The 23,873-nt window shown below is 40.9% G+C and overlaps 3 protein-coding genes across 3 annotated transcripts; 2 read left to right on the forward strand and 1 right to left on the reverse strand.

Moving 5' to 3' along the window:
- Positions 1–10,596: 10,596 nt before the first annotated feature.
- On the reverse strand, positions 10,597–12,401 carry LOC147518004 (mavicyanin-like). Its single transcript, XM_086594723.1, has 2 exons — positions 12,104–12,401; positions 10,597–11,179 (listed from the first exon to the last, which is right to left on the reverse strand). The coding sequence occupies exons 1-2, from the start codon at positions 12,273–12,275 to the stop codon at positions 10,803–10,805; spliced, it is 549 nt and encodes a 182-aa protein (XP_086450849.1). The 5' UTR covers positions 12,276–12,401; the 3' UTR covers positions 10,597–10,802.
- A 706-nt stretch (positions 12,402–13,107) lies between these two features.
- LOC147518005 (ribosome-recycling factor, chloroplastic-like) lies at positions 13,108–17,779 on the forward strand. The gene is made up of 11 exons (XM_086590023.1): positions 13,108–13,271; positions 13,392–13,545; positions 13,658–13,727; positions 13,855–13,950; positions 14,385–14,482; positions 14,958–15,069; positions 15,920–15,961; positions 16,691–16,747; positions 16,861–16,911; positions 17,081–17,137; positions 17,454–17,779. Exons 1-11 carry the CDS (start codon positions 13,223–13,225, stop codon positions 17,469–17,471), a joined length of 804 nt encoding a protein of 267 aa, XP_086446149.1. The 5' UTR covers positions 13,108–13,222; the 3' UTR covers positions 17,472–17,779.
- Positions 17,771–21,751, forward strand: AXR4 (alpha/beta-Hydrolases superfamily protein). Its single transcript, XM_086590022.1, has 2 exons — positions 17,771–19,055; positions 21,148–21,751. Exons 1-2 carry the CDS (start codon positions 17,904–17,906, stop codon positions 21,388–21,390), a joined length of 1,395 nt encoding a protein of 464 aa, XP_086446148.1. The 5' UTR covers positions 17,771–17,903; the 3' UTR covers positions 21,391–21,751.
- The last annotated feature ends 2,122 nt before the right edge of the window (positions 21,752–23,873 follow it).

Genomic DNA, 23,873 nt, shown 5'->3' on the forward strand with positions numbered 1-23,873 from the left:
CGAAGCATGGCAAGCCTCGAAGCTCAAATCCAGAGTTTGATAGGTCAATTATGTACAATGAACGAGCAAATCACCCTGCTAAGGCAGGAGAATGTCACGCTACGCGCGCAAGTGGACACACAGAATCCACCTGGTGCCTTAGCAGAGGATGACATCAACGAGGTTAATCATTGAACTGTCACAAAGGATCAACCAAAGTGCAGTCAAGAAAGACGCCAGTCAAATTGTTCAAAAGATGCTAAAGACATACCGCGCGTCCTCGTTCGCTGCTGAAGTACTTAACAAAGCTTCTCCTCCATATTTCATCCAGCCACGTTTTCCAATGTATGATGGTAGCACGTGCCCTGATCAGCACGTAGCTCGCTACATTCAAAGCCTTGCACTCTATAGTGCACCGGAGTTCGATCACCTTCATTGTTGTTTGTTTTCTGCCAGTCTCAAAGATGGCGCGCTAGATTGGTTCTTTTCACTCGAGCCAGACTCGATAAAGAACTTCGAGCAACTTACCGATCTGTTTGCTAGTCAGTACGTCCACAATAGACTTAAAAAAGCCGATCTTGACTCGCTCTTCCAGCTCTCATTTGGCGGGGATGAAACCATTCGCCAATTCGTAGGTCGGTTCAAGGCCGAATTGTTATGCATGGAGAGTGGTCTCAAAGAATCTTTTGCCACACTGCCATTCTCTAATGCCTATCGAGTGCGCAACACAGAGCTCTCCAGGTCGCTGATGAAAGAACGTCTAAAAACGCTGTCTGAGCTATATGCTCGAGTAGACAAGTACATTAAGTTGCAAGAAGGCCTGAAACGTCAAGGCCTAACAGAACAACAGGAAGTGGCAGCGATCTCTGACAACGCCCTACCTACAAAGCGGCCTAGACCGCAGGAACAGAAGTCTGGGAATAGAACGAACAACAATCGCAAGTTCGTTGTTCTTACACTATCTCCCAGTTACATATTGGACAAGATAAAGCGAGCTGCGTATTACCGACCTGACGTGCGGCAACCAGCAGATTAACCTGACAAGCCTTACTACGCTTTCCACCGAGCAAAATATCACGAGACCGATGCGTGCTGGGGGATAAAGCATTACCTCCAAGACCTCATTGAATCTGGACATACCAAACAGTACACCAAAATCGATGATGGTGACCTGCGCCATAAACTCATGGCTCACAGGGTGCGCAATAGATCTCCACCTCGCCATGATCGCCACAATGTCCAAGCTCGCTCCCGTAGCAGAGGACATCCCAGAGACCGTTCCTGCCATGAGCGCCATCAGCACTCGTCAGATCGAGATAATGACAGAACCATTCATATGATCACTTTTCTAGACGATTCAGTTACATCTACCAGAGAAAAAGAAGGCGCGTAGGCGCCCTTCAAGAAATTTACCACTTTTCTTCTCAGGCCGCACCTGCCCCACGAAGTTCAAGTCGCAGCTCAGGGGATATAACTTTCACGGAAGCCGACCTTAACAAGGTTTGCTTCCCTCACAACGATACACTAGTAGTCCATGTCAAAATCAGTGACTGGACAGTCAAGCGTATTCTGATAGATCCTGGTAGTTCATGTGACATTTTGTTCTACCATACTATTCACGAAATGAACTTGCCCAAGTCGGTCTTCATAGACCCAATCGCTCCTCTTTACGGGTTCAACAGCTCCAGAGCCGACCTAATTTGTGACATCATACTCCCAGTCTCTGTGGGCTTTAGAGAGGATAAAGTCAGCTTCAATACGCGTTTCAGCGTTCTAGACATCAAATCGTCCTACAACGCCATCCTAAGACAACGTTGGATTCACCAAATGCAAGCTATACCATCCACACTGCATAAAGTATTTCGCTTTTCCGACCCCAGGGGCATGATGGAGCTTCGAAGCAATCAGCTCGAGGCTTATCATTGTAACCAGATTCTATCAACGAACAAGACCGCCGACCCACCTATCAGTATTAGGAACAAGCCCACCAGCTACACAATGGCTAGAGACCTAGTCGCTAAGGTCAAGGCCAAAGCACCAAAGCAGAACGCTGGGGGCTCTAGCAAAAAAGTCTATTCGTCTGTCAGGACCCCAGAGGTTACTTTAGCAGTTGTTACTCCACCAGTCAGGACTCCAAAGGTCGCTTCAGTAGTTGTTACTCCACCAGTCAGGACCTTAGAGGTCGCGTCAGCATTAGTTACTCCTCTAGTCAGGACCCCAAAGGTCGCTCCATCATGTGTTACTCAACCGACACAGATTCCCGAGATCACTCCAGCCCCTATTGTCATGACCACAAAGGTCACATTAGCCCCTGTTGTCGTAACCATAGAGGTCGCTCAAGGCCCTCCTGCTACTCCTCAGATCGACAAAGTACCATCAGAGATTAATCCCCCTGAAGAGGCATCATCGCCAAAAGCAGCAGTTCAACCTGCAGAAAAGGAGCGAGTGAACTTAGGAACAGAAGATAATCCGAAGTTCGTCTATGTAGGGGCTAACCTTGACCCTACACTCAAGGCCCAGCTTGTAAACTTTTTAGCAATGAATAAAGATATTTTCGCTTGGTCGTATATCAATGTACCGGGTATAGATCCTAATGTTGCATGTCATAGACTAAATGTAAACCCTAATGCTAGGCCAGTTCGACAGTGACCTCGAAGATTATCCCTGAGATTTCAAAAAATAATCAATAATGAGGTCGACAAACTTAAGCAAGTCGGTTTCATCAGGAAGGTCGATTATCCAGACTGGATCACTAACATAGTAGCAATTCCAAAGAAGAATGGCATAGTTCGCTGCGTGGACTTCACCAACGTTAATCAAGAAACACCTAAAGATAGCTTTCCTATGCCTAGAATCGATCGACTTGTGGACCAGACCTGTGGCCACGAACTATTGTCATTTATGGATGCATACAGTAGGTACAACGAGATACCACTATCTGAAGAAGATCAAGAGAAAACGTCATTCATCACCGAACAGGGAATCTATTGCTACAACGTCCTCCCGTTCGGCCTCAAGAACACTGGAGCGACTTATCAACGACTCGTCACTGACATGTTCCAAGACATGTTAGGTGACACCATGGAAGTCTATATCGATGACATGGTCGTCAAGAGCAAGAAAGCAGGTGACCACCTCACTCACCTAGAGCAGGCATTCTCCAGATTATGACAAACTCGGATGAAGCTGAATCCAGAAAAGTGTCTTTTTGGAGCGTCCTCCGGAAAGTTTCTGGGGTACGAAATATCACAGCGCGGGATCGAGGCTAACCCACACCAAATCTGAGCGTTCTTGGACATGCCCGATCCACAGATAAAGAAGCAAATACATAAGCTATCAAGAATGGTTGCAGCACTCAACCGATTCATATCAAGGGCGTCAGACAAGTGTCGACCGTTCCTGCAACTTTTTAAAAAAGGTGAGCAGTTCTCGTAGAACGACTAGTGCCACCAAGCGTTCTCCACTCTCAAAGAATATCTGACAACACCTCCCATCCTAGCAAAGCCAACAGATGGGGAAACGCTGGGGCTTTATCTAGCAATATCAGACTTTGCTATCAGTTCGGTTCTCTTCAAAGAAGACAATAACTCAGAGAAACCGATCTACTTTACAAGTAAGACGCAAACTCAAGCAGAAAAGAACTACTCTTACATTGAAAGAGTAGTACTCGCATTGTTATATTCTGCAAGGAAGTTCAGGCCTTACTTTCAAGCACATCCAATCAAGCTAAGGTACTCACCGACCTCCCACTGAAGAAAATCCTTCTCAAGGAGAATAAGACAACTCGCATGGCAGTATGGCCAGAATAACTCGGGAAACATCACGACAAGTTCGTCCCACGCACCTCTCAGAAAGGACAGGTCCTTGTAGATTTTCTAGCAGATTTTCCTGTCGACGACCTAAATTGGGAACCAGAAACAGATATCCCGTCTACCAAGAAGCAAGACAAGGCCATCTGGTCTCTCTTTGTGGATGGTTCTAGCAACCCTGGAGGAAGTGGAATTGGAGTCGTCTTAGTGTCCCCAGATGGAGCTATGATGGAGAAATCAGTTCGCATCGATTTCGCAACCTCCAACAACGAGGCGGAGTACAAGGCATTAATTATGGGGCTTAGAATGGCGCTACAGCTTGGTGTGCAAGAACTTTAAGTCTTTAGTGACTCGCAATTGGTTGTTTGCCAGATTGCTAAAAAGTACACTACCCATGAAGGTAACCTTTATAAATACCTTCAAGTTGTTTATTAATTACTTCCTTCTTTCAAGAAAGCCACAATACACTATTTTTTGAATGATGAAAATCGTCACGCGGACAGTTTAGCTTACCTGGCTACTCAAATACTGAACTACGCCCCTAGGCAGTTACTCATTGAAGTAATTGACCGACCTGCTTATTAAGCTAAACACGTCCTAGAAATTAGCGACCTGTGCCCACTCTCTGAGGATCAGATGAGTCAAACATGGATGCAGCCCATCATAGAGTACATCCAACACAGTACACTCCCAGAAGAGCGTGCCAAAGCCAGACAAATTCCATATCAGGCACATAGTTACTACTTGGTCAATATCAAATTATTCGGCAAATCTACTGGCGGACCTCACTTGAGGTGCATAAGTCCAAAACAAGGTCAGTTGATTTTTGCTGAAATTCATGAGGGCGAATGCGGGAATCATGCTGGAGGTCGCTCTTTGGCCCACAAAGCGATCTCCCAGGGATACTTTTAGCCTCGAATGAAGGTCGATGCCAAAAAGTATGTCCTCAAGTGCATAAAATGCCAGACCTTTGGCCACAATATCATCCAGCTAGCTCGCGAGTTAATTAACATTGCCAGCCCTTGGCCATTTCACATGTAGGGCTTGGACATCATGGGACCGTTCATCCCACAAAAGAGTACTGGTTTTCGGTTCGTCTTAGTTGCAACTGATTACTTCACCAAGTGGGTCGAAGCAATTCTTTTAGCACATGTCAAGGAATCACAAGTCAGAAACTTCATCTGGACTCACATCATCACCATATTTGATTTGCCACACACACTGGTGATGGACAATGGATCCCAATTCAAGGGGAAAATAGTCAAGGAGTTTCTGGCCAAGTGGAAAATCAGTACGCTCAAAGTAATAGCCAAGCCGAAGCTAGTAACAAAACAATCTTGGAGAATTTGAAGAAAATGATTGAAAAGAACAAGAGCCAATGTCCAAATCAGTTAGAGAACATTTTGTGGGCTCACCGCACTACAACTCGCTCTAGCACAGGCGAGTCGCCATTCTCCTTATGCTATGGCACGTAGGTCATTATTCCCACCGGAACCGATCCAACTACACTACGACTTCGGTCGAAACTTCGTTGAGTCTGGACACAATGACTTCGTCCTAGCTCGAGAGGTTGACTTATTGGAAGAACGCCGTGACCTGGTAGCCATCAGAGTGGCATCTTACCATCAGACATTAAAGAAGTCCTACAACAAGCGAGTCAATCCTTGATCTTTTCAACCTGGTGATCTAGTTCTGAAAAAGACTTAAGATGACTCCAAGCTAGAACCAACATGGGAGGGACCATACATACATAGTGGAACGAGTCTTTGGCAATGGAGCGTACTGGATCAAGACTCAGGAGGGGAAACCATTGCCACGCCCTTGGAACACTTATTTGTTAAAGAGATTTTATCAATAAAAATGCATTGTTGTACATTCCATGTTTTTATTTACTGCAAATTTAGGTGTAGTTTACTTATGTTTACAATTACAACTTACTCCGCTAAAATACATCAACAAAACATGGCACTCACACTGCAAGCACCACCAGTATATGCAAACTTTCAGCACTCTCATGAGTTTCAACACTCTCAGTGAGCAATATGCTTTCATAAGCTAACCCGCTCTCTGCGAGCAGCATGCTCTCTTGAGCTTACATGCTCCATAGCCTTTCCAATTCTCACTACTTGAGGACCTATAATTCTAAGATCAACTCAATGAGAATGCTCTCAGTGACCAATACGCTTTCATAAGCTAACACACTCTCCGCGAGCAGCACGCTCTCTTGAGCTTACAAGCTCCATAGCCTCTCTAATTCTCACTAGTTGAGGACCTATAATTCTAGGATTAACTCAGTGAGAACGCTCTCAGTGAGCAATACACTTTTATAAGCTAACACGTTCTTCGCGAGCAGCACGCTCTCTTGAGCTTACAGGCTCCATATCCTCTCCAATTCTCACTAGTTGAGGACCTATAATTCTAGGATCAACTCAGTGAGAATGCTTTCAGTGAGCAATACGCTTTCATAAGCTAACACGCTCTCCGCGAGCAGCACGCTCTCTTGAGCTTATAGGCTCCAGAGCCTCTCCAACTCTCACTAGTCAAGGACCTATAATTCTAGGATCAACTCAGTGAGAACGCTCTCAGTGAACAATACAATTTCATAAGCTAACACGTTCTCCGCGAGCAGCACGCTCTCTTGAGCTTACATGCTCCACAGCCTCTCTAATTCTCACTAGTTGAGGACCTATAATTCTAGGATCAACTAAGTGAGAACGCTCTCAGTGAGCAATACGCTTTCATAAGCTAACATGCTCTCCGTGAGTAGCACGCTCTCTTGAGCTTATAAGCTCCAGAGCCTCTCCAATCCTCATTAGTTCATTACCTATAATTTTAGGATCAGCTCAGTGAGCACGTTCTCAGCGAACCCTACGCTATATTAGGCTAGCACACTCACTCGAGCTACCAGGCTTCACAGCCTATACAGTTCTTACAAGTGGACAACCCACAAATGAGAACGTTATCTACGAGCAAAACGCTTCCCTAAGATAAATCTCAGGCTTCTTAGCCACTATATGCCATATGCATTATCAACAGAACAATAGCTACAAGCAATTAAGCATAAGCAAAAACATGCATTCCATACACATTCATCAATGGAACTGCCTGAATAGAGCCAGGAAACCAGTTCGCGAATTAACCGATCTGCTGGGTCTACCCAGGAAATCCAGATCAATATTTTCTTTACAACTTTGCAAATATCGAATTGCCACACCCGTGGAAACCAGTTCGTTCTGTATCTATACCAAAAAGGCGAACTGCCCAGGCGAGCCTGAGAAACCAGCTCTATTGTTTAACTCTCTTACAGAGAGGATAACTGACAAAACATCCAAAAAATTTCATAACTTACAAAGACAAGTCCAACAATCATCATCCAACATCAACAACAACGTGTTTATCAGTAGGAGCAATGCTGGTAGAAGGGACATTACTTGCATCTCGTGGTACAATAAGTGCAGCAGTACCCTTAGCCTCACGATCTTGCTTCTCCAGTAATTCATCATACATCTCCACCAGCACAGCATGATCTTCACAAACTCGATCATATTCCCTTCACAAACTCGACCATATTCCCTCTGCACTTTTCGTGCTATACCTTGACATTGCTTCGCGTCCTTAGTCACGGAGGCCAGTTTGTCACGCATGTCCTTCATCGAACTAACCAATACCGTTTTCTCCTCCAGCGCGTCCTGATGCTTTTTCCTCAAGGCATTCAGCTTCTTCTTGTCAGCTTCCCACACAGTATGCACCTTAAGCATGCAACTCAGCCGCGTCACTATCAACATTATCAGTACGTTGAACCGTGCGCTTCAGCTTATCGTACCCAGCTAGAAACTACAAAGAAAACGCCAATGTTAATATTCGCCATTCAAACAACAAGAAATCAGTACAAGTAAAAAGCTCACCAGACAACATGCCAAGTCAGTGGTCTTCAACGTTGTCTCAAGAGTTTCATCTTCAAGCTCAGCTTTATCACCATCTAGCACCATTCCTTCCAGGAGGCAGGTCGCTATAGAGGTCGAATGGAAGCTGCAGTCAGAACGCTTAACCATACGCTTCTTCCCCGTCTTCCCAACGTAGAAGAAGTTGCTCCCCACATCACCAGAGCGCTGGGATGAACTGCCCGCAGCAGCATGGTGACCTTGACCCAGGTCGCCATGTTCCTCCTGGTTCAGATTGTTACCCCCTCCACGACTGGGAGACTTGAACATAATACCTCCAGGTCGCTCGCGACCCTCTTCCTTGGCACGTTTGCTGTTCTTTGAACCAAAGGCAACAGCATTGCGTTTTCCACGATTCCCATGAGGATGGGGTATGAACTCCATCTCTTCCATCACAAGGGGAGAGGCTTCCCTTGCCCCCTCATCACCAACAACATCTCCACGTCTTCGGGCCATAATAGAATTTGCAAACGAAACCAACGATCAGCGAACAAACACAAGAGCAAAGCTTTCTCGCTCAAACGGAGAACCAGGCAATGAAGAACACGTACCTGAGATGATCCGCAAAGGAAGGAGCGAAAGAACTTTGAAGGAGAACAGAGAAACTTGAAGAGAAGACGAGCAAATACCCTTCAAATTCTAACAATAGTTCTCTTATTTTTAAGAAATAATGCACCTTCCCTAGGCGCATCATAATGACATCGAGACGCCAAACGTTAGGCCACCTAGCAGCTATCATTGCATATCTCTAACCGTTCATATTCCTACACGTGTCATGCACGTGCGGAGGTAACTTCAGCTCTAAAAAATGGAGGATGCTGCATACGTACTACAATCTCTGTAGTTCGTACAGACTCACTAATTCTCACTAGTCGCGACCTACACCGCTAAGGACGAATAAAGATTAGGACGCTCACTCAGGGTCACAAGTTACTGAGCCTCACCCACTCTTACCAAGGGTCGCCCACACAGCCAGACCATTATAACGATATCAAAATCACACATTCACACCATCAAAAGCTAAACAGAATGGACAAGCAAAAACTAGCATTTCATAAAAGTAAAAGGCCGAACTGCTCGACCAAATACAGACCCCAATTCATCTACTAGCCGAGCTGCTGAGTCTACTTAGGAAATCCAACTCGGCTAATCACCATTCATCATAAAACGAGCTCCCCATAACAATACGGGGAGCCAATTCGCCTAGTGTTTTGACAACCATAAAAGAGAAAGTCGAATTGCCCAAGTTACCCTGGGAAACCAGCTCTAATGTAGCACAACTTACAAACATTAGAACCAATAAAATACTCTCACAACTCTCAAAACCCACCGACTCCTCTTTATCTTCCTCATATTCACCACAATTTAAAGATACTTCCTGAACTTCTTCTGATCGAGTATCGTCAGAGTCAGACATCTCATGGTTTTTCTTATCAAATACACAAAACTAAGCAACAAAATCTAACACCAATCTAGCTACTAGACACACAACGCCTGAACAAGAAGAAAGAAAAGGAAAAACAAAAAAGCAGCAGCAGCAAAAGCACTAACCTGAGAAACCCTAGCTTGTGTTTTTGTTGAAGAAGAAGACGGAAAATGACTTTTCAGTTATCCAAAATTTGATTTTGAATAATCGCCCATTCAGTTCCCAATGCATTATGATTACAACCTACGCCCTAGCTCGCACACGTGTACAAAGGACCTGTCTTTTCAAGAGTCCGAAAAATGCGGTGACACGTTTTCTCAATAACTGCTCAGATTTGCTCACATGCCATGCATCCATGTGCTAACTATCACCACACACCAGTTCGTCAGACAGCACGAATCGACCTCTATAGTTCATTGGGTATTTCCATTTACATCAGTTCGCCTTGTCATTCATGCTTAACACGCGCTACCGTGTTCTCTTAGTAGGTCGCTTCAATGTACTGCACGACCTACTGAGAGGGGGCTGTGTGAGGGAGTGATATTCTCATTCAGGAATATCAAGCACGTGCTCAACACAGTGGAAATACCACACCGACCTCTGACCTAGTTCTCCGACCTACCTTCGGAACGACCTACATCATTAGCTCACGTCCACGAGCTACGAAATCGCTCTAGAACAGATCGACTCGCACATCACCACGCAGATCGTTCTATATCATGACTCAGCCTATCTTCTAGAAGCAATCATTACCAAAGCTGCACATAATTACACAACCCACTACCGCAAGTTACTAACCACCGTAACTAATCCCCATCATTATAGAATTCCTATTAACACCATTCTCATACTCCTTCTCAATCTTGACCACACATTTGTATTTGACAGTACACGTGTTAGATAGAGATCCACACTCTCCAGCTATAAATACTTCCCATATAAATACCTGATTCTTCTCCCCCCCCCCCCCAGAATTGAGAGATAAATAAGTAGGCAGTTCGCTCATTAACGAACTCGGTCTTTCCAATATCCAATCCTCTTCTCCTCCCAATCTTGTATGTAAAGGTAGACTAAAACGCTCCTTTACGCATGTCTTTAGTCTGCTGTGCTTTTGCTTGCAATGCAATTAAAAAAATACATTTTGCATGTTACAACATACAACACTATTTTTTTTTTAATCCAAATTCTAAGATGCTGTTACATTAGTCAAAATTAGGCACTAGGATAACACAATTTTCCGTGTTCTCACTTCTCAGAAGATATTACATTCTTTCGCTGCTTCAGCAGTGCAGCCCATGTATTTCTTGCGAACAGAATGTGCCTAAATGGTATCACTTTTTCCGCGAACAGAATATGTGCAGCAATCTTGTGATAGTTTCTTGGTCGACACGACCACCGGACACTATTCTTCTTGATCAATTTGTGGGGCGGATTTCACTACATTGGAGTATTGGACGCAATATATTTATATAAGAAAAAATAACTAGGGACAAAATCAAGTTACCCCTCAACAAGTAACTAGCTATCTACTGATCTAGTATGAAATATTTCTCCAATACACATTAAGCACACTCACACAGTCATACCTTTATTTTACCCAAAACTAGTTTCCATTTAAAACAGCCAATTGCCCAACACCCTATTCTTCTAAACAACAAAATTAGCTAATGCGGTAAACATAACTAGAAGCAGAACTATCTGTGCAACAAGGCTTTCTGAAGGAAGAGAAGCCCTGTTTGTATGACGAGTTGCTGGTGCCATTGCTGCTGACGACGAAGGAGAAGGAGATGGAGCAGGACTATGAGCTTTTGGATGAGAATGGGAAACTCTAATATCAACTTTTTGGCCTGCTTTGCAATGACCAGGTGCTCCACAAGCAAAGAAGTAATGGCCGTATCTCTTTATGGTAATTGAGTCATTGCCGGTACTGTAAGCAGCTAGTGGAGTGACTGGTACATTGCAAGTCGTGTAGTCTTGATGGTTCACTTGAACCACATTGTGGAATTCTGCATTGTACTCAAAAACTGGAAACAACATGTACAATTCGATCATGTGAGTCAATCGACTAGCTTAATTATATAATTCATTTTGATGTAGTGAACTATGTCCCGTTTAGAAGTTAGAACATCACAATTATGCCCTTTATGTCACCAGAATAATTAGAAAGGTGCAAACAAAAACCTACAGTCATGCTTCAAATTTTGTTGAGTCATTGCTGTGGAGCAGCAATTGTACTGGAGTTGGTAACTCTTTGATGCCACATTACAAATTTTAAGCGAATGGTATCCATCATAAATGAGTTGCATACATATATACTACCTAATTGAAACTTGAAAGACAGTCTCTGTTGTTTGTTCACAGAAATAGAACTTCAGGTGCACTTTGTGAATTCACAGGTCTAACGTTATTTATGGTAAGACAAAGTTTGGGGTGTATCAGTGTATGCAATTCATTCTGTAATTAAGAGTACGTACTTAATTAGTTCAGCAACTTCATGCTGAGGATCCCAACTGGGTAGTCAATGGTACATTAACATGGCCCAAAACCCCAAACCAGCTAGCGTGTATATCCTGGGTGCTCTCATGGTGTACAATGGGTGGTTTCCAACCTATCATACCCCCTGAATCCCTGAGGCATTTCTAGTGTTATGCATGATCTATTTATAAAGAAGTCTTACGTGCTCTTATGCGAAATTGTAATTCTAAGGATAGCCGCCGCCGCTCCCCCCACCAAAAAAAGTCGTCGCCAATTTTAGTGTCTACATATAATGAATATAGTTTTTTCGATTTTTTCACTGTAATTCTAAAAGGCTGATTAATGCACAAATGTTACGTGAACAAATTCGTAGAAAAAATGTACTCACAGTGACATAGATTTCACCGGTACGGGGTACCTAAGGAGTGCAACACGTTCATATGCAAAAGCTTGAATAATAAAAGGAAATTTACCAATTGTATCTCCAATGTTAAAGGTTTTGGAAGCAGCCCATTGCTTGTAATCGACATTTCCAGTAGTAGTCCATCCAGAAGAATCTCCAACCTTGTAAACAACAGACACTGAGACTTGTAAAGTTGCCATTAGCACGGCACACATCAAAGCTAATTTCTTAAGAAAACCCATGACTGCTGAAACTGAACTGAGAACAGCAATGTAACGTATGAGAAAGTAGTAGTAGGCGGAGATTGAGAGATGAGGTAGCTAAACGTGTAAATATAGAAAATCAAAAGTGATATTCACGCATTGCTTGTTCCTTAGCAAAACTGACACAATTATCTGTTATACTCAAAATGTCTGTTATGAACTTAATTGTTACCAAGTGATTGAGCCACTTTTACTCTATGTCTGGCAGCAGTACCTTCACACATGGATCAAAATATCGCCGATATATCCGATATATATCGGTATTTTGGTACACCGATATCGATATTTCCGATATATATCCACCGAATATAGAATATTTTTTTTCCGATATATATTGAAATTTCCGATATAAAACTTTATATCACCGATATAATCGATATATCCAATATTTACGATATATATCGGTTGGCTTTTTGACCATTTTTTTAATATAAATCCGATATTTTCAATATATTTCCGATATTTTTGATATTATATGTCCGATATATCTGATATTTCTGATATTTTAAATAATTTAGAATGGTTACCAAAATAATGGATATATCCAATATATATCGATTTTTGGGTACACCGATATATTGATCGATGTCGATATTTTGGGCCTTGCATTCACATGTATATGGCCCTTGGTTTTCAGATCATGCAAGTACGCAACTCGAATATGTATGCCGTATGCGCTAGTGCAGTAGACTAACGCAGTATTTATGCCCGGGTACAAGTTACACGTGGCAAGGTTGAGGTAATTAGTTAATTACCATTAAAAAAAGTAACAGTGAGGTAAAGTTCCCCCCAGTAGTGAGTAGCCCACCTTATCCAATTTCCTCCTTAGACAAGGCCTGCTTTCGACAGTTTTCTAGTTCGCCCTAAAACACGACCTTAAAAAGAAAGTTGAGTTCGGTTCCATAATTTTCTGGTAAGCTTATTAAATGGCTATTTCGCTGTCGTCAGCAGGCTCACTCTACAAACCAATTCAAGGTGAGTACACACATACTTGAAAATGTTACTTTTTATTTTTATTGTATGATAATGAGAATGAACAGTAGTGGTGAATCAAGCAGTGTTATAGAGTCGTTAAAAAGAATATAACATTTTCAGATTCTTATAAACGAGGAGCGAGTAAGGCGAACTGCTTTCCCATTTCTAAGAATGCGTGCACATGGAGCTCGGCTTCAAATTATGTGAGACTTACGGTTGGCGCCTCCCAATTTTCTAATAAGCCCTTTGTCACAGAGCCGTTGGTGCATAAAAGGCAAGTCTAACTGCATAAATTAATTTTGTTTAAAACTTGTAAGTGCAGCAAGTTCATCATTATGCACACCTGGACTTTTATCCCCATAAATCGAGTTTACGTTTTGTTTCAGAAGAGGAATTTGGAAGTGTGCAACAATTGAAGAAATAGAAGCTGAGAAGTCTAGTATCGAGAAAGATGCTGTAAGTCCAAACTTTCTGCGTAAAATTGAAGTAGATACTCTTACTATGATCAATGCTAGTAAGGATTTTACAAGGTGCTCTAAGTTCTAACTATGTGTAAACATTCATCATTTTCATTATTCTTTAGAAAACAAGGATGGAAAAGACAATTGAATCAGTTCGAGAAAATTTCAATGCTGTGAGGACAGGAAGAGCAAGCCCTTCCATGCTTGATCGGGTCGAGGTATGCTGTCCCTGAAGTTCTTGTTACTGCTTTGCATTGAAGGAATGTTGAAACTGAAAATTCTTTTACTAGGGATTTCATTGTTTTGTTTTATGCTGAGGATCTTAGAAATTTAATTGGAACTACTTCCAGCCAAGTAGATTCAGGATTTTTTCATGGACCAATGAAATTCAATCCGATTTTGGTTAGAAGGATTTATCAGAGTTTATGGTTTTTGATCTCATTGGCGTCAGCCTGTTAGGCTTTATTTTAACTTTCAGCTAGGCTTGATTAGGTGTGTTATTCAACAATTAAGTGGGTTGAAATTGATAGTTTGTTGTTACGCGATTATTTTTATCCCTTACTGTTCTTATCCAGTTTTCATAGTTTTTTAGTCAATTATTAAATTCATGGTACATTCATTGAATTTTCTCGTATGTTCCACAAAATTTTAGGTTGAGTATTACGGGACACCAGTCAGCTTAAAGAGCATTGCACAGATCAGTTCTCCAGACGCAAGCTCTCTCCTCATTCAGCCATACGACAAATCTAGGTACAAACTTTGTGACACGGTTGAAATGCTAGGTACTTATGAGATGTGACTTTCTGTCTGTGCCTTCTTCTGTTCCCTTTACACCCAAGGTGAATATTGCATACAGAGATGTGGGTGACTGAAGGCTGGGAATTTGATGTTTGAATTCATTTTACATATTTTGAATTGGGAGGGGCAGAAATCACCTGTTTGAAGACACAATAACTCGGATGTCATTTTTCTGGTTTGTTAATCATATCCATTCTATCCAAAGGCATGATATGTTAAAATTCCTCTCATATTTTATTCACAAAACTTCCTGCTAGGACCTTTTTTTTTCGTGGTGCCAAGTCTACGGCGTGGGAATTGGGGAGACTGGAGAGTCATTCAGGCATCTCGAGAATAATTTTGAATTTTATGATTAGCGCATTAAGCTTGGTAATACATTTTTTTGTTTGAATGTATTTTTTCCCTGACACATTTCACTTGTTTTCAGCTTAAAATCCATTGAGAAGGCCATAGTCAGTTCTGATCGTAGTTTAAATCCCAACAATGATGGAGAAGTTATCCGGTTATCTGTTCCCCAGTTGACATCAGATAGAAGGAAGGTGTGTAATATTATCAATCACATGCTTCAAGAATTCTCGATAAATTTTTAAGAATTTAGTAACAGGAAAATCTTAATTTTAAACCCATCTTTCGTGGACTCATTTGCCACATAGCTTGCAGTTGCTGTTTATTATAGGCTACATGCCGTACACTGATTGATTATCTAAAGTGTACCCATCTCCAGAATAAATCTCACCACTATAATTACTACAGTTTCTTTCGACGGTTCTTGTTTAGGGGTAAATATGAAGATATCAGTGTCCATGCAGAATTAATGCCAAGCATGGAAGATGCAGTGTGTTATGTATCTTTATCTCTTATTAATTCCTTCTTGCGTATTAGCCTTCTGAATATATTGTAATTATATGATTTGGCTATTAAAACTTTGTTCAACTGTGACAAGAAATGCACAATGAAAGAAATGGAGAAGAGTTTACCTTTTGGTTTATTTTCTTTCCTCGACCACTCAAATGTCCTTTATTTATGCCTCTTTGAATGGAAAAATCATCTCTGACCTGGTACTTTCATCTTCATGTGTGTCATTCCTATGCTTTTACCTTTTGGCTTTTATTGTTATGCATCAATTACAGTTGAAGTCCAACTTTATAAATGTTAGTTTGTAAAATACTGTATGCAGTTAGTATAACAGTATATATTGGTTAAATAGTACTGCCGTAATTTATTGATACGCTATTTCTAGTGATACTTTTGGATAATCATATGAGAGAGATTTTATGCGTCATAAACAAATGTGATAAATAGATTTTCCTTACGAACACATATTTATTGATTAATACTCGTGAAAACCATCATGCATTTCTAATCCCTTGTTCTTCTATATTGATATAGGAGTTGTCAAAGGTTGTGGCTAAACAGGCTGAAGAAGGAAAGGTATGTATGGTTCTTGGCGATTTTCAGTTATCAACTTTACAATGCAATCTGCATCACCCATGAGTCTTGGGTGTATTCTGACCCAAATAAATAAGCCGTGGGTCTGGTGAGTGTTTCGGCTTTGAACTGCATTTACCCAGGATGAAGATGGTAGATTATTATATATTTCAAATCTTGTTTTACCGGATTTTTATTTTATTTTTTTGAAAAAGGGAAAGAAAGAAGAAGAAGAAGAGTAATACATGCTTTAAGGTGGCAGCCCATGAAAGAGCTACTATAGTTCCTGCCGTTGTTACAGTCTTACCACCATTTAATAAGGTTGAGAGTGGTGCTCAACCTTTTTTTCGGCTCAACGTAGGAATTCTGTTGCTTGGTCCCAACCACGTAGGTATTCTGCTGCTTAGTCCCAACCGGTTATGTGCTTGGGAATCTGGTATGGATAATCAGGCCATAGCTGCTGCTTGGGTATGGAATTGTTGCCAAAATTCTCAAAGTTTGGGCCACAGCAAGTGGCTATTTGAATGGTAGCTCCCATTCCCCAAAGTGTTAACTTTGTTAGGTAGAGTCCTTTTATAATAAAGTGAGGAATAGATATTATAAGGTTCTATATTTTTCCATATATGTGCCATATGATACACTCCGCTGGTAGCTTGAATTTTCCGGGAATGGCTTTCTGAGAAGTCGTCGTATCTTTGCAACTGTGTTTCGACACGTATCTAATCTATGCAGGTTGCAATAAGGAATATCAGAAGAGATGCCATAAAATCCTACGAGAAACTTGAGAAGGTTTGCATTTCTAATACTACTTGAAAGTATAGAAAGTCACTTTCATTCTATATTATTTTGAGATCTTATTGATGATTAAATGTCTTCTACTCTGTAATAAAATTATCCATCAGGAGAAAAAACTATCTGAAGACATTGTTAAAGACTTGTCAGGTGACTTGCAGGTATGCTTGCAACTTCTGACACTCATTATTGTTCAAAACTTTTTGTCATAGGTTTGGTGACGCTGCATCTCTCTCCATCTCTGTCTCAGCTTTAACTTGCCAATAAGTTTGATTGTGTTCCTCTTTGCTACAATTGCCTCCTCACATTTTAGACTGGTTTTCTGTGCAGAAAATGACAGATGAATACATGAAAAAGATTGATTCAATCTTCAAACAGAAGGAGAAGGTAAACCATACTTAATATCTAATTCTAAAACTGACTATTTAAGATTCACAACAAAGGGTAGAAATCGGGTGTTACTGTATACTAATTAAAAAAAATAACTCTAACGATAACAACACTTCATAGCACAAAGAACGTTACAACTCAGTCAGCCATATATGGCATTCTAGACATTAGCTTGTTTTTCAAGTCAATTGTCACTCGTATTGTTCTGATATGCTCCACATTTTCACATATTAACGATCTCATTGGATTTTCTGTTGAAGGTCTTCTCAAAAAAAAAATTCTGACATGCTCTCATCTTGTGTTTGATGTTCAGGAGTTGCTGAAAGTCTAGAAGAGTACTCAGTCTAGAAACACTTTTGTAAACAGATACAGATAGGCAAAGCCAACTTTTGACTGCAACACCGTGTTACTATTTGCTTATTTTCCTTTCTTTTAAGCGATTAGTTGTGAAACATGCACTGTTTCAAGAACACTTTATTTCTTGTTTCCTTCTGTTGTAAAAAATCGCACATACTGTAGACCTGTAGTTACAATCAGAAAACAAGCGAAAGAAATATCGCCACACTGCAAAACCAAAAATACATAATAAATATATAAAGTAAGAAGCGAAAAATTAGTCTCCTCTACCACAATTTTATTGACGTCAATTTGTATGGCAATATTTTCGATTATTTCTCCAACTTTTCACGTAACACGCTCCCGACATTTCTACCTTTTAACTCAAAACACATCTGCCAAAACACCTTAAAATTTCCATTCATTAATGGCAATCATCAAAGAAGGAGAAAAACCCACACCCAACAAAACCCCACAACTACCACCTTCTTCAAAACCAGCTCATGATTCTCCAACAGCAAATGCTTTCATATTCTGGGCATACTTCACACTATTCATCTCACTCATCACACTTTTCTTTGTTTTCCTCTCTTCTTTCTCCCCACAAGATGATAAATCATGGTTTTTAAGCTTGCCCAATGATCTACGTCAGCATTATTCCAAAGGTAGAACAATTAAAGTTCAAACTAGCCCAACTAGTCCACCTATACAAGTTTTCGCAATCGAAAACGGTCCTAGAAATGGAGAAACTGTTTTACTAGTCCATGGGTTGGGTTGTAGTTCATATTCATTTCGTCATGTGGTTAAATATTTGGGTTCTCGCGGAATCCATGTTGTTGCTATTGATATACCGGGTTCGGGTTTTTCGGATAAGTCTTCTTTTGAGGAAAATGAGAGGTGGGGTGGGATTTGGGATGTGTATAGTGAGATTAAAGAGAAAGGTTTGTTTTGGGGGTTTGATCAGCTTGTTGAACAAGGGAGAATACCTTATGAAGAGCTTGAAACTAGGGTGATTTATAGTAAGAGTCTTAAACCGTTGAAATTAGGATCAGAAGAGATGGGTCGAGTTATTGGACAAGTTATTGATTCTATGAATTTATCACCCGTGCATTTGGTTTTACATGATTCCGCTTTGGGGATGTGTGCGAATTGGGTATCAGAGAATGTGGGAGTGGTTAGTAGCTTGACTTTGGTTGATTCGAGTCCAAGATTGATGGCATTGCCGTTAGGGTTATTGGGAATGCCTGTTATTAGAGAGTTTGTGTTGGGTTCTTCATTTGTTTATAGTAGGTTGCTTAGGTTTTGTTGTTCGAGAACGATTGAGTCTAATGTTGTGGAGGCTCATAGGGCTCTTTTGAATGGTAGGGATGGTAGGAGAGCTATTGTTGGAGTGGGGAAGGAAATGAACTTTACTTTTGATTTGGGGAAGTGGGCTGGTATGGAGACAGTGAAAAGTGTCCCAATTCAAGTGCTTTGGTCTAGTAGTTGGTCGGAAGAGTGGAGCAAGGAAGGAAACTTGGTTTCCAGTGCACTTCCCCAAGCAAGATTCATTATGCATTCCGGTGGAAGGTGGCCTCAGGTAAAATTAATATTTTTTAGGTGCAACTTTCTTTTGGTGTTATTATATTTTGCTTGCTATTTTTCATGCTATTATATCTGCTTATCAACTGACCAATGCTGAAATTTTACTGATAATTTGTTTGGATGAGCACAACCACCTCTTGTCCGACTTATGGTCTAAAAGTTTTAAAACTTTTAATTGATTGAAATTTCTGTGGACCAATGTTTTCATCATATTTCTTGGTCCCATTTTATTATAGTGCCAGTTCGCCACATGCTTGCCCAAATGCATCATGTCTGCTACAAATACATTGACTAAAATCCTTTGCCTTGAGAAACTAACAGGTTGAATGGTTGCCGTGTGTCCCTTCTAAAAAGGAGGTGCCTCAGGGTAATTACAACTAGACGGGGCATCTCTAAATTCTATCTTGCATTGGGAATATCATTTGTATGGATGTTGTATTGGGGGGCGCATTTAAACACTGTCGTGTAAAACCTCATCTCTTCTGAGTTGACTACTATGAGAAGCATTATCCACCATATCTTATTCATAAATCCTTGTTGTTTCAGTAATAGTAGGATGTTGTTGTCTTAGATTATCACAGTTGATCCTTCATATGTGCAGCAGTGCAGATCACCATATCTATCGTGTTCACAGAAGCTAGAGGAGCACATTAAGAAATGCAAATATGATTCCTTTTACAAATATCTCTACCCCTTTTTTCCCATTTGTCTTTGAAACACCCCCTTCTTTAAAAGAGCTCATGGATCCAACTTATTTAAAATTCCTGTGTGAGTAGATAAAAGGTTACTTGTAAGATCTATCACGTTTCCTTTAGACACATGCCAAGTTTGATGAGATTGTGGCCATCATAATGGCTACACCATACTCTTTTATGTTAAACCTGTGAACGTCACAAGGGAATGATGTGGGTAAGGAATCAGGAAGCTTTTGTGTTGAGGGGGACTCATTGTATTTGTTTGGTGACAAAGAAATCGGCCGGTCCCATGATTGTTTCTATGAAACTACAACTTAAAAGGTCGCAATTTGAGCCTTTTTAAGACATCCCATAATTTTGGTTTCCTAAGAAATTGATGCCCCTACATATTAATGAATCCCCCTCCATTAATACTGCTAAGGCAATTTATGTTCGAGTGGACAGGGTGTTTTTTACTGTTCGAGAAAATCAAAGCAGACCCCCTTTTTATTGGGCGGGCAATCCAGCTACAGTATAAAGAAGCATTTAGGGATTTGTTGATGATCCATGATTACAGCTTAATGAGACTCTGGCCTCGTCCATATATGGGCCATCATTCCTGACGTTAGGAGCGAGTGGCGTCAGGCCTGACCACTGCATTACACTCTATTCCTTCTATTAGTTAACATCTCTCTCATTCGTATACAACACTCAATTTCTTCATTGAGGTTTGAAAATGTCTTAACACCCTTCTTTGTTCTTATTTCTTCATAGCTTCGTGTTGTTGTAGAAAGTCGAAACTGCTATGCTCTTTGTTTGTGTATGCCATGTCCATTTTGTCCATGATCTGTTTCCTTCAAATACAATAAAATGACTAGCTACTCGTTTTATTTGTTTTCCATCTGTGTTGTGAATTATCCTAGGTTGTTCAAATGTCCAAAACTGATGCCATGATACTTATTACTGGAAAAAGTTTTGCTTTATCTGGATGGACTGATTGTTGATTTGTTGTCTCTATATAGATTGCAAAAGGAAAGAGAACTCCTTGGGAGATCTACCTTTATGAACATTTATTTTATTTTTAAATGAAACTGCACATTTCAGTTAGAGCTACATGAGCTTCTTTATGATCGGGCCAGCACGTATCTCGTCTGTTTGAAAAATAAGAAGCTTCAAGCTTCGATCTTAAGTTGATTAAACTCTTTTCTGTTCACTTGACAATTATCTGACTTACATTTACCACTCCTTGTTGTTTCTTCATTCTTGCTGCCAACTTGTCAGTGCTCCAAATTACATAGGTTGCTGTACATCATTTTGTTAGAACCTAAGGAAAATTGGGAGATATGTACTTAATGTAAAAAATATTCTAAAAGCTTACTGGTTTTATATGATCATGATGCTTTTTGGTTTCAGGAAGATGCTGCAGAACAGATAACTGAAACTATTACCCGGTTTGTTTCTTCATTGCCTAAATCCAATAGACAAGTTGAAGAACCTGTACCAGAGCATGTTCAGAAAATGCTTGATGAGGCAAAGAGTGGTGAGCATCACCATGACCACCACCATCATGGTCATGAACACCATGAAGGGCATGGGCATCATCATGCACCTAGCTACATGGACGCTTATGGGCTTGGACATGGATGGGGAAGTTGATTTGTTTCTTCCATTTTAGCTGTATTTTAGCTGTAAATGGAGATTTGATCCAGCTTCCGAGGCCTTGTAGCGTGTTATCGTTTGTCATCTGATCTTAGACTCTAATTAGAGTAGAAAATTGTCTTTATTTTTCTGGAGGCTTCTCTTATTTTGAGATTTTTATTCGTGTGCAACATTCCTTTTTTGTGTTTCACCATGGAAGTCTTGCACGTGTCAAATGTTATGTTTAGGAACTCGTGTTAATCTTGGGCTGCTAGGCTAATGGCTGTGGAGGAATGGAGGTTAGAGAAGCGCTAGACAAGTCTATAACAATATTTAATGCTCCATCCTATACTTCTATGATTAACTGATTTCTCTAGAATTCTCAGTATTTACTTATTATCCAATCTCCATCGCCGTCTCGATCAACAATGAATCAAACAACACCACTGCTTTAATAAAGAGCCTACGTATCATGACGTAATTAATAGCGTCACAGGCTCTCAGCTACACTTGTAAACATGTACAAAGAAGTGTGTAAATGTTGTATTTCGTTTAACTTTAATGGTATAAGCAATTTGGGGGTGAAGGGTTGATTGATTGGGTTTGACCGAGTTCGTTTGGACGAACTGCCTCGTATCAAGTTCTCTTAACATGGGGGAGATTGGAATCAGGTCCGACGTAGTTTCTCATCTTCTTTGTATAGGCAATGGTGCCCGCGGCTCCTTTCTCGCGTCAGATCAAGTTCTGGACTTGATGACATTTAATGAGCCATGAAGGCGTCTTGCGGTGGAGTAATGGTGTGCGTAGCTGAAGCTTCGGTCTTGATGATGCCAGCTGCAATATACGTTATTAGCCGTTGGGATGCTGGCTAGATTTTGCGTTCTAGATGCTTGACGTTTTGGACGCGGACGTTCTGGGAGAAAAGCGTTTAGGGTACTGATGAGATCGCTTAACCTGTGTGAACTGATCATCAGCAACTTGAACGTGTGGCTACATGTGATCGTCCTGGAGTGCTTGACACATGTGGCTACGTGTGATCGTCCTGGAGTGCTTGACACATATTTAATATTTACTGTAAGTATATATTACTCCCTCACATAGCCCCCTCTCAGCAGGTCGTTAAGTAATGGATAGTGATCTGGTGAGAGATTTAAATTAGCACGTGGATGACACGTGGTACGGATGATTTGAAAGGTCGCAATTGAACCACCTCGTTTTGTGGGGAGACGTGGCACGTTAGGATTAAATAAAACGATTGCATTGCTTTGGAAAACGAACCAGTTGTTTGTGATATACGCCTGGAGAAGTGAAGCGTTCCTCATTTGCACCTTTTGAGTTCGAAAGATACAGGTTAGTTTCTGCCATTTTTCTTTGCATTTTTATTTTCTTTGCTAGTTGTTTTTGTTGGGTTCGCTAGGGTTTAGCTGTCATTCTTTGTTGTTGGTGAGTTATATAAGAAGAGGAAGTATGTCTGATTTAGATGATACTCAATCTAAGGAGATTTGAGATGTTTCATTGAATGAGGAGGTAGAGGAGGTTGGTTCTGATTCTGTGGTCGCGGTGGCGAGCAGTTCTTGTGATAGGGTTGCATCATCCTTGTAGGGGTAATATTTTGTCAGTGTCCTAAAGACACGTGGTAGAGTGAGATTACACCGAAGGATCATTATTAGAAAGAGAATGGAGCATAAGATAATGGCTCTAGAACTGATTTGGTAAGTTCTGGTCAATTCCTACGAGTTCAGGACAGTTCCTTTAGTTTGACTAGTCAGTTCTGTGAAGTAGTTCGGGAACTGGGCAGGTCAGTTTCGGAATTGGTCAAGAACTGGATAACGACCTTGTACATATGTATTTCAGTATTAGAAGGACTCTTGGACATGTTTAGAATAGGTGTTCCATTTATAGCAAACTTTTAGGTCTAAAGGCTTATTATGGAAACCTAGTCCAACTATGTCTCCTCTATGTGATAACTTATATTCTGATGTTGATCCTATCTTGAGAAGGAAAGAGGAAACCCTAACTAGAAGATGGTTTCTTGATAGCCAAGGAAACCTTATTATAGGGCTTTCCACAGGTCACTGTATATAGGAAGCAACAATATGAGAAGAGGGGACGGATCCCTAATGGCCAATTTATAAAGGCGGCTCTCTGGAGGCCAACTTTTGGTCATCTCTTCTTCCCCACTTAGTATGCTATTCAGCCCCATAAAGAACTACGACAGACTTGATTCCTGAAAGAGGATACGTAGGCAGCCACTTCGTGGTTCAGTCCATATTATCAAACACTCCTATTGGTTTCAGTAGATACGCTTTGAACTAGAACACGGTGTGAATACATCAACAAAAGATTGTGGGATACTCAGAAAATCCCCTACAATCCTCTAGTGGTTTGCCTCCTAGGATAGTAGATAAGCGAGCTCTAAGAAGCTTTGCTGATTTGAGGCGTGCGTATGATATTCGTATGAGCGACGTCGAAATTCATGAACTGGGAGAGGACGCTAACGT

Source organism: Coptis chinensis, chromosome 2 (genome assembly GCF_015680905.1).
Source record: "Coptis chinensis isolate HL-2020 chromosome 2, ASM1568090v1, whole genome shotgun sequence".
Taxonomy (NCBI): Eukaryota; Viridiplantae; Streptophyta; class Magnoliopsida; order Ranunculales; family Ranunculaceae; genus Coptis; species Coptis chinensis.

Excerpts from the sequence above, each read along its gene's own strand:
- AXR4 (XM_086590022.1), top strand. The coding sequence starts at position 17,904 with ATGGCAATCATCAAAGAAGGAGAAAAACCCACACCCAACAAAACCCCA. Across the intron at positions 19,056-21,147 it reads CCGGTGGAAGGTGGCCTCAG|GAAGATGCTGCAGAACAGAT; the intron begins GTAAAATTAATA and ends TTTTGGTTTCAG.
- LOC147518004 (XM_086594723.1), bottom strand. The coding sequence starts at position 12,275 with ATGGGTTTTCTTAAGAAATTAGCTTTGATGTGTGCCGTGCTAATGGCA. Across the intron at positions 11,180-12,103 it reads TAACATTGGAGATACAATTG|TTTTTGAGTACAATGCAGAA; the intron begins GTAAATTTCCTT and ends TGTTGTTTCCAG.
- LOC147518005 (XM_086590023.1), top strand. The coding sequence starts at position 13,223 with ATGGCTATTTCGCTGTCGTCAGCAGGCTCACTCTACAAACCAATTCAA. Across the intron at positions 14,483-14,957 it reads CAGCCATACGACAAATCTAG|CTTAAAATCCATTGAGAAGG; the intron begins GTACAAACTTTG and ends ACTTGTTTTCAG. Across the intron at positions 15,070-15,919 it reads TGACATCAGATAGAAGGAAG|GAGTTGTCAAAGGTTGTGGC; the intron begins GTGTGTAATATT and ends ATATTGATATAG.